Genomic DNA, 11,498 nt, shown 5'->3' on the forward strand with positions numbered 1-11,498 from the left:
GCCAGATGTCTTCCTGATCAGCCTCTTGCACCGCTCTTACCGACTCACATGGCGAGTTCGCGCACTTAGCCCGCTCAGACTCCTCGACACCCCCTTTTTGCTCGCCAACGAACGCACAATCGCACGCTGCCTCGTCGTTCCCGCCTTTTTCTGCGCACTCACTTGCGAAATGTCCTTTTTTATGACACTTCCAGCACTCGATATTCTTCTTCGAACGCTTTTTCTCTTTCTTTTTTTCGGCATCACTTTTTTCTTCGCCGGTGTCGTCTTTCTTTTCACCGTCGCTTTTCTTCGCTCGATCCCGCCTTGACACCGCAAGAGCACTCGCACTTTCACCGATTCCACCTTTTATTCTCGTTTCCTCGGCGACCAATCTTTCCATAAGATTTTCGAGTGTTTGTCGAGCAGGATCGACATTGTCCCATACCGATGTGAACACCGCGAACTTCGACGATAAACTCCCGATTAATTTCGCGCCACGGATTTATCCGTTACCGTTTCCCCAGAGTTGATTAGCCCGGCGGCCATATTTTGCACCGATGCAATGTGCTGTTCATATATGTAATACTCCTATATGGACAGTTTCTATAAGTGGAAGCTGTTTCGATAAAGTGAAACAGATGATATCACTTTCTCTATCCTCCGTGGACCCAACTCAGTTCTGCGCATTCTTTTGTGCGCAGAGGGGAAAAAGGCGAGTTATTCAAATAAGATATATCGTGGCAATAATTTTTTTATGATTTTTAAAGAAAAAAATTTTTTTCTTGAAATATAAATGATAATATAAAATGATAATAAATATTCAAGTTCTTATTGATTGGGAGAATGTAAAAAAATAATTTATTTTTATTAAATTCTAGAAGTATTCTTAAAAAATAGAATCAAACAAACCTTATTCATATTCCTTTTGTTTTTCGCAAATGCTTCTGAAAAATGACAAGTTAATAAAGATATATCAAGTACTTGGACGTAACAATATTAGTAAAATTGGAAATAAAAATAAATTCAGCTAATACAATTTTATTAAACACAAAAAATTATATAATGTAGTTTGTTAATTTTTTATTGATTATAAAATAAAATGAGTTTATTATACTTTTGCCGAACATAATTATCTTTAACCGACAATTTTTTAGCTTCGTAGAAAAATCTCGTGTTTAAATATACTTCAATAATCCATTTACATAACTGATGACGATGATTATCAGAAAAATTTTGGAGTAAAACATGTTCGTTCATCTCTTTATTATCAAACATTATTCTAATTTTTTGATATATTTGATTTGTAACAGTAGTTTTAATATTTTTGTTCAGTAATTCATGCGAATATTGTCTAATTATTTTTTCTGAAATCTTACAAATACTAATAACATCTTTTGATGGTATTTTAAATGGTCCTCTATTTTTTATTAGAGATAATAGAGGCATGGTTTCTCGTGATTCATCTGAAATTAACTGGTTTTGGCATACAGAACAGAATATGATTTTAGAAACTCTGTGTGAAACATAACCAGCTATGTACAAAACGATATTTTCGACGAATGGCGTTAGTTCCCAACAATAACGAATATAATCATGATCTGAAATATCAGGATTTTCAGTGCCCAATTTGATCGTGACAATTTTTAGTGTTAGATGATACATGTAAAATATCTACATTGTCAAAAGCACAATTACCATTTTCAAATTGTTTTAACTCGTGCTTTACTAATAAACGTGTGGAATTTATGATGCTAAACCGCGCTATGCTCGAGGTCGTCACACGCCGCGGACACGCGCTACGCTTTCCGAGAGTAGGGCAATGGAATGACTTAGTACACAGAATTGTAGTTAATCGAGTTATGTATTTTACAATATTTACAAGTGTGCGCACGCCGTAGCTGTGGCGATGCACACGGATGAGTTTTAGATTATTATAGATTTTGTTATTAATAAAGGGCATCAGCCAAGCGATGCTGGTAGGTACGAGGCTAGCCCGGAAGTGATGTGTCCGTGAAGTCTGCGCGGGGCACCAGTTGCTGCTTGCGCCGTCGAGTTGGTGCCTGGATGGTGTCGCCTCCTGGCGCTGGTGTGGTAAGGCCGGGCCGAGGCGCCACAAACGCTTATACGCACTTTTAAATTGTAAAACATTTGGATTATTATTGAAACCTCCACGACTTCTGATGGCGCTAAAAAATGTTTCAATATAATCCTGAGACAACTTATAAGTTAATAAATAACTCATCCCTTCCTGTTTTAATTTATCATAAAGAGGAAATATATTCCTTAAAGCTATAATCATTCCAATGAATCCAGTTTTTCGTTGAGAATTAATTAAAGGTGTCCCCTTGTCATTACATAAATTAATAATATAGTTTTCAAATTTCAGAGCATGCTCTTTCATTTTGGAATAGGTATCATCAGTCAGCGGGGTATTAAATTCTCCTTTAGAAAATTTATTTTTACAATTTAGCATATCACCCATATTGTTAAAATTTAAGCAAAATGAAGCTGTTTCTGAACTGTCTTGAAAGTCTTTTTGGATTTCTGTATCATCTATCATTTGTAAAAAGTTTAAAGCTTTTGAGACACTTTCGCTAAGTGTTTGTATGGCTAATTTTACATTCATTTTGTTATTTTGATAATGAACGTGTTTTTTAGTTAACTTATTTGCTACTCTTAATCCTTCTTTGCATTGTAAATCGTGCAATTTCTCTATGTATGACCATGAAATAGATTTATTGTCAACAGTTTTTATTATTTTGTGATCTCCTAAAGTATTCCGAATTAATTTAATCATGTGACAAAAATCATAAAATATGTAACATTTTTCAGATGTCGCCGGATTTGTAAAGTAAGGTTTAAAATTCGGTCCAAAATTCAAATTAGCACCTAAAGAATTGCACATACTTATATTCGATGCAGCTCCATCGAAAGTTATTGAGTAAACTTTGCAATTAGCTTTTTGTAATAATTCGAATGCCAATCTCAAAATACTTGCGCGCTCTTCAGCATTCAATGATCTAACTAAAAAATAACCAATTGGAATTTTCCAGTTTTCATTCAAGGAAACAGCCATTAAAACCAATGCATTTTTTGCTGTGATCGGATTGTCGTTATCAGAGTAAGCGGAGTCTGTATTTTGTATTGTCCCGAAGTTTATACCTCCGTGAAATTCTTTTTTGTCATAAATTATTTCTTCTTTTATTGACATTTCATCCAGAACCAAATTAACTATGCTACTCTTCTCTTTACATCGCAATTCAATAGCTTTAAACGATTCATCTGTAAACCCAGGTGAGCCATCCACTACTCTGTACCACGATTTTATAGTTAACACAGATGGTAAATGTTTATTGAATTTTTCTCGAACGTATTTGTAAGCCTTGGGCGAATAAACATGTAAAGATAATGCAAAAGAACGAACTTGCGGTGTGTATCCTCTTCCATCTTTAACTTTCGTACTTGTTATACTTGTTATATCTTCTGACATCATACTCTACGTAGAAAGAAATATTATGAAGTATATGACCGAAGAAAAACTTTGAGACTTTTTTTCCATTTTGCGATCTTTCCATTTAAAAATGAAAAAAAAAAAAAAAACACGTCACGTGTAATTATTGATAAGTGAATTAATTAATATTAATGAAAATATTGTACCGAAACCCGTCAATAAAAGTTAAAAGAAAATATATATACAATTGTTTCAAATCTTAGATAATAAACACACTATCATGTAAATATCAATAAACAATATTATGAATAAAATTCGTCGTCGATAACATTTGTGTAAAATATATACAATTTTATATTTATACAATTTATATTAGTTAGAATATACTATACCATCAGAGCATCACCACTTTCATCAGTTAACATACGGTTCTCCTTAAGATGATTTACTAAATCTTTCAAAGATTTAATTTTTCTTTCGAGATTCCTTGTTTGCCTCTGTAGCTGTCTTATTTTTTCTCTTCTTTTCTGATCAGTATTTTTTATCAAAGAAATGGTTCTGTTAGCCCTTTTGGGTGTTGCAAAATCTAATTCCGATATTTCACTCACATGACGGGGCTCGAAAAATCTACGCTTTCGACATTGACTTGGAGAAGTATTTTCATCTGGAACTTAAAACAAATATAAAACAGTATAAAATTTCTCGGAGAAATAATTAAATAACATAAATCTCTATCCTTACCAGTATTTTTGTCATCGTTGTCAGAATTTGTGATTGCATTTTCCATAAATTCATTTGAATCAGATTGTTTATAGAAGTCATCTAAAATTAAAATATTTAACAATTTTTTAAAATTAACTTTTAATAAAATGCTTATAATAGCCTTACCGAAATTAATACTGCTATTATTTGACGTTTTAAATTCGATACTGTCTGGTTCCAAATATTTATCTGAACCTAAAAAATAGTATAAATAATAAATAAATATTTTATTCGTACTATCTTTTTAGTTTTTTACATAAATATTATTTCTTTACTTTTTTCCAAAATATTAAGTACATTATTGTCGTCGACAATATTATTGTCAGAAAAAAATGACGAGGATTGATTCGAGACTCCATTGTCCTCAAATAGTTCCGACAATGGTGTGTTTGGCGGTGATTTATTAATCGTATCAAGACTGAGTGGGTTTGTAAGATAAAGTGTAGGAACTGCATTACGTTTTATAGAAGATTTAACAGCTCCAAAAACATTTGATTGACAAACATCATCAGTTTTGAAATGTCTGGAACATATGCACGTTCTCCTTACATCATCATTTATAGTTAATCCACAAGCATTTAGCCACTTCATACGAATCTCCAAATTTTTAGGAAATCTATAATTGTTAAAACTTAAATATTATTTTGAATATAAAGAAGTTGTTAATTAAAAAAATTAGAAATAATTTGCACTTACTGATGCAATGAAATATTGTCAGCTCTTGATGCTTTTCTATTACATAAATAACACAACTTCACCATTTTTTAATAATTGGTTGTTGAAAATAAAACATTAATAAATTAAAAACACAAATTTTTGAAAATTCAGAATTTCTTTTCTGAATGAAATCAGAGCGACACTGACACATCAGCGCGTGCGCGCGTTCACATCAGCAAACTCTCGATGCTCGAAAAACATTCATACCAACACTTTCAAAATATTCATTTTCATTATCAGATAAATTTTGATCATCTTCATCATTGTTTAAAGTATCAGCAAGCTCATTTTTACCATCAAAACATACTAATTTAACATCTTCTTCAACAATATCAACATGTCTTGCAACTATTACTTTATTTTCTACTATTACTCTATAGCCATTATTTTCATAACCAACCAATATACCTATATCAGCTTTTCTATCCCATTTATTTTTCCTTTTTACTTCTGGAACTCTAATAAAGACTTTACTACCTAATAATTTCAAAGTTTTAATGTCAGGTTTTTCTCCAAAAAATATTTCATAAGGTGTTTTTCTTTCCAGAGTATTAGTTAATGTTGTATTTTTCAAATATGCAACTGTTTTAACCACTTCAGGCCAATATCTATTATTTAAATTTGCATCTTCTAATAAGCATCTTGCTGTGTCGATAATAGACCTATTCATTCTCTCAGCAGTTCCATTTAATTGATGTACATAAGGTGGGAAATTTAGGGTGGCGCAAAAAAACCGACTATTTTTTATTTCTGAGTCTCGCGTGAAAAAATGATAATTTTTTATGTTTTAAGAGCCTCCTCCAAAGGACAGCTCAAAAAAAAATTTTTAAGAGGTCACTCCAAATTTTTTTAAATTTCAAAATCCATCGAAAATCGAATTTTTTTTTTTTTTCTCGTTACGGTATAATTTTGTAGACAAACAAAAAATAAGATTCTGAAAGTTTCAATTCAAAATTTGAATTTTAAAAGGTCACTCAGAATTTTTCTTTATTTATTAGTGCATGACTTTGGATTTGTTTGAGCGACATTTTAATATTCAATTTAAAATTTCATACATTTTTTTTCTTTTATTTAATAATATAATTGACAAAAATTTTCCACGAGATGAACTGAAAATCAAACAAAATACAAAGAAACATGATTTTTTTTAACTCAATAATTTTATTTAATCAACTACAACATTTTAACAATATTTAAATAAACTTTGTTGTTACTTTTGATAACAAATCTTAAATTTTGAAGGTTTTAACTTTATTTAGAATAATATCATTTATTGTTTTGTTAAAGTACGTATTAAATTTGCTTTATTGGCATTGGGATATAATTTTCGATTTTCTTCGATAACTTGTAATACTCTTTGCAGCTCATCTTCATTTTTTACAAATTGTAGATACTTCTGCATCATTGAAACACCACGCTCAGCAATATCATTAACTAAATGTAATGCACGAACTGTACTTAAACTTCTTAAGTAAAACTGATTTGAATTCCAGGTCGCAGGATGTGTTTCGAGGAAATCGTCACCCAAGCTTAAAGCTTCGAAAAAATATCGTGTATTTTGATTTACGAAATGGTGAATTTCTTTATTTTCGATATCTTTTTCTTCAATTTGAATACGATTTAATGGCTGCCGTCCAGATTGTGTTTTTAAAGCAGACACCATTTTAATCTTTGTTTCAATTGAAATTTCAGAATCAAAAAATCCCAATCCAATTAAATAGTCACTAATATACCACAAATGCCTTGAGAAACTTTTTAATGCCGCAGAACCCAATTTTTTATTTATTTTTTTGTATTGCACCAGATCTTTAAGTAACTGTAAATCGATTCTTGGGGCGATCGTAGGAATTTGGCAAAGAAACCAGGCTTTCAGATATATGTTAATTACAAATGCATTAAATTCTTCGAGTTCTTTCAAGACTACTTTAGAAAGTTTAAACTGACCCCGGAAAAGATATATTTTCAAACAATAAATTATTTTGGACATCCACCTAGCTCGATGATATGCCCCCGGCTTATTTACAGAATACAGATATATTTCAGTTGCAAATTTTGAATAAAAATATAAATATTCACAAAGTAACTAGATATATTGAACTATTTTGAGGTCAGCACAAAAAGATGACCGAAACAATATAAATAATAATAAAACATACCTTTTTATAAAGCGAAGACATCAAACACTGTTATATTGAAAAAACTCATGAACTGACAAATTAGAATTTATATTTAAATGTGATTATCTACTAGATTCTTTATACAGGATAAAAAGTAAACAGAAAATCGTGGAGTAATTGTTTACAAACAAGTTCTGTATTTGGAAATAAAGTGAAAAAAGCGCTGACCTAGAATGGTGTTTAAAAAATGAACTAATAACTTTGCTACGTCGGTAAAAAGAATTTCTGTCTGGCTGAAATGAAAAGAAGTAATTTTGGATGGTTTACCACTAAATTGATCATAATTAAACGGGATATCAAGAAAAAACTATTGATTGTAATATTACTCTTTACGTAAAATTATTGAGTTAAAAAAAAATTATGTTTCTTTTCATTTTGTTTGATTTTCAGTTCATCTCGTGGAAAATTTTTGTCAATTATATTATTAAATAAAAGAAAAAAAATGTATGAAATTTTAAATTGAATATTAAAATGTCGCTCAAACAAATCCAAAGTCATGCACTAATAAATAAAGAAAAATTCTGAGTGACCTTTTAAAATTCAAATTTTGAATTGAAACTTTCAGAATTTTATTTTTTGTTTGTCTACAAAATTATACCGTAACGAGAAAAAAAAAAAAATTCGATTTTCGATGGATTTTGAAATTTAAAAAAATTTGGAGCGACCTCTTAAAAATTTTTTTTTGAGCTGTCCTTTGGAGGAGGCTCTTGAAACATAAAAAATTATCATTTTTTCACGCGAGACTCAGAAATAAAAAATAGTCGGTTTTTTTGCGCCACCCTAGTGGGCATGTTTCTATCCATATTCCTTTTTCTTTAGCAAGAGTACACATTTTATTATTAAAAAATTCTCGACCATTATCACACCTTATTTGTTTTACTCTTTTTCCAGTTATATTTTCAACTAAATTGATATATTTTTCAAAACATTCATAAGCTTGGTCTTTTGATTTAATTGGATAAACTATAACTATTTTACTTCAATCATCAATAATTGTTAAAAAATATTTTTCACCATTTAAACCTGTTATATTGTGTGGCCCATTCAAATCTGCATGAATAATTTCTAATAAATCTTTTGCTCTTTTTCTATTATTATCAAAACTTAGATTGTATATTTTATTCTTAATACATGTACCAAATTTAGGATAATCATCTTCAAGATGAGACGGTAAACTGAGCAACATGTTTTCTCTGCACATAATGTTCAAATTTTTGAAATTTACATGACCTAACATTCTGTGTAACTTTTCTTTCATTGTCATATTGTGCAATATTCTTTCCGAATTAAAATTAGATTTTACTTCTAGTGTACTTTCCAAAACCAACATGTTATTTACTTTCTTTGCTACTGCAATTAATTGATTATTCTGATTATAAATTTTTGATAAATTACCTTTGGATACTATTTTATTTTTATCAGTTACTTTTCCATAGCTTATTAAATTTCTGTCCATTTCTTTTACATAATATACATCATTTATTGTTACTTGACTCGTTCTGTTTTCTAACCTGAAATTACAAATTATGTTACCAATTTTCGTTGCTTCGAGAATTCGACCATCTCCAACCTTTACACAAATAGGATTCTTGATTCTTCTCGCCTACTTGTACATAAAATGAATTTGACTCTCGTTGCTCGTAGCTGTCGTTGTGGTACCTTCCTCGGCCTCCTCTTTGACCTCCTCGTTGCGTCCCTCGGTGAACTCCTCTTTGACCTGATACAGCCGGTGGATTCCAGCTGGGTTGGGTAAATCGACCACGTTGCCAATTTTGACGATTTCCGCCTCCTCGCTGTTGTCCTCGTCCTCTCCCTGAGGACGACGTTCTGCATTCCGATTTATAATGACCAGCTTGGCCACATCCATAGCATATTAATTCATTTTTCCGTTCAACTTTGAATGCATTTGAATTGGTTTTCTTCACATTGTTATTATTCTGCCTTTCATGCATAATTATTTTATTTTTCACAAAGTCTACAGTCTGATCTTCTGGTTTTAATGCGTCAATAATGTCCCCCACATGGCTCATTTCACTAGCCAAGCTTCTAATCATATAATTTAACTTTTCTTTTTCACTAAGGGTTGCCCCTGAATTTTTCAATTCAATTGTTAATTTTTCAAACTGATTGAAAAAGTCTGTACACTCGGTAAACTGATTAAGTTTCAAAGTCTCTAATTGATTTCTAATACAAATTTGTAGAGCAGTGGACTCTCTCAAATACATTTTATCAAATCGTTCAATTACCTTCTTCGGTGTGGGCTCATCAACAACAAATTTCAACTACTTATTTGAAATAGAGCTAAATATATAATTCATGGCCTTTTTTCCAATTTTTTCCAGGCTGCCTCACCTGTGCCTCCAGGATTTTCTCCCTTGATCACGCTGTCGCATTCTTTCATTTCCAAATATACTTCAATTCTTCTTTTCCACATATCGTAATCTTGGCCATCAAATGTAGGAATAAAAATCTTCACGTCGTCGGTCATTTTGTCGTCACTCTCTTCGTATATCGAATTTTTCAAAAATATTACCTTCCGTGCGACTTTGACAAATTTCTTTAATAATTTTAATCTCAACTTTGCTTCTTTTATCTTATTTTCATCGGATGCTTCTGGATTTTCCAGCGCCTCTAATTTTTCTCCACTGGGCTCGCCATGTGCTTGCATCAGCCACGTTTATATGACGATAAACGGAAATTTTCACTTTATTTCACTTTTATAACCACGCTCTGCTACTATGTTAGATTTTGTGGATCGATTCAATAAATAAATACTCTCTTTCATTTATTATTTATAAAGAACAATTTAATTAGTGTTGGGTTTTTCACAGATACAAATAGATTGCACTTCGGATATACGAGAAAGAAACAAATTCATTTAGAGAACATAAAGATGCGTTTTGATTACAAAAAAAATGATATAGGGGGGGAAAAAGGCGCAGGACCAAGGGAAAGCAAGGGGGTGCTAGAGGAGCTGAGAGAGGCGGTGAGATCGCGCGCGGTAAAAACAAATTATCTCCAACAATTAGTCAATAACTTTGACGGTAAACTCATTTAATAAAGACTACATTGTGTCATGAGAGTCGACGACGAACAAGAAGGGAGCAGCAGCAGTACAGACTCTCATCGATTCTCGATCTCACTAATACTAATACGCGCCGTATGCGCCTTACCTCTACTGCGCATACTGGGCTCTATAGTAATACATAGTACATAGTATGCATATATATAGTATTCTGAAATTACATTCTCAACAGGATTGCTAGCTGGAGATTCATGTCGATCTCCTGTGGTCGTAAAAGAAAATCGACTGTAATTAATGAACATTCTGGTGTTCGATAGAATTGTCTTTTGCTCTGGTGGGGATGTGCGATTAGGGAAAAGGTTAGGATATTTTGATGACACTATGTTTTATCAGTGTTCTGTGCGATGGGTGGTTCTCGTTTTAGGCTTCGTCTTCCTTGATATTGCAATTAATTTCCCTGATTGCTTCGACTATTTGTTCTAAGACGTCTAGCCCTTTTCTTGCGGTGAACGCTCGATCTTGTTTTGCCGGGTTCTCAGTCACAGGTATTTTTAAAGTGGTGTCTGGGTTGGATTTCCATCGGTTACAAGGCGCCGGTTCACAGAACTTTGTTTTCAGCCAATACATCATTGCTGCGGTATTCTGATATGAGCAATTGAAGCCCGGGTTCAATTTTGAATGTTCATCGCAAGGGGTTCCGTAGTTTTTTATGTCCGATATACCTGGGCATCCGTAATCTTCTAGATTGATTATCTTGTTGAAATATTCACACAGTATGGTCTCCTTCTCCTTGCCTTTAACGTATACAGTTTCCCCGGCGTCCAGTGAGCTTACTAATTCCTCTAATTGAGCGCGAGTGTTTGATCCTGCTTCCCAGGAAAGGCCGTGAAGGTACTCTGTCAGCCAGTGATTAGTCCTTCGGATTTTCGCGGGTAGGTTAGTCTCGTTTGTCTCTGTGATGAGGATAAGATGATGTATTGCGGTTTAGCAGCACCTTCTCACGGTGATTTCTTTAATCAGGAAGGCGTTATTTTTCCCTCTAAGTCCTTGTATGTCGATAACGTACATCTTTAGCCCTGTAATGTTACAACGTGTTGGCGTCAGTATTAATAATTCGGTAAGGTTATGAGTTCAGCAAATTCCTTGTGATAATGGAATTGGTTAATAATGTACCCGACAATGGGTATTGTGATGGTTTTAGTTTATTAGTTCATCATTATCGTCATTAGGAATCTCGATTGCCAGATTGTCGATCACAAAGTGTTGCTTGACCTTGTAATTTTGATCATCAAAACATTGATTTGAAACTTTGATTATTATTATGCTATTCGGGTGATTCCCGTAATCGAAATGATTGACGGTGGTGTATATATCGCTAACGATG

General features: G+C 32.4%; 1 protein-coding gene across 1 annotated transcript; it reads right to left on the reverse strand.

The window, feature by feature from the left end:
* Positions 1-3,819: 3,819 nt before the first annotated feature.
* On the reverse strand, positions 3,820-8,956 carry LOC124296595. Its single transcript, XM_046746632.1, has 5 exons — positions 8,697-8,956; positions 4,471-4,718; positions 4,322-4,390; positions 4,175-4,255; positions 3,820-4,103 (listed from the first exon to the last, which is right to left on the reverse strand). Exons 1-5 carry the CDS (start codon positions 8,954-8,956, stop codon positions 3,820-3,822), a joined length of 942 nt encoding a protein of 313 aa, XP_046602588.1.
* Positions 8,957-11,498: the final 2,542 nt, after the last annotated feature.

The sequence above is a fragment of the Neodiprion lecontei genome, chromosome 1, assembly GCF_021901455.1.
Source record: "Neodiprion lecontei isolate iyNeoLeco1 chromosome 1, iyNeoLeco1.1, whole genome shotgun sequence".
Classification (NCBI taxonomy): domain Eukaryota; kingdom Metazoa; phylum Arthropoda; class Insecta; order Hymenoptera; family Diprionidae; genus Neodiprion; species Neodiprion lecontei.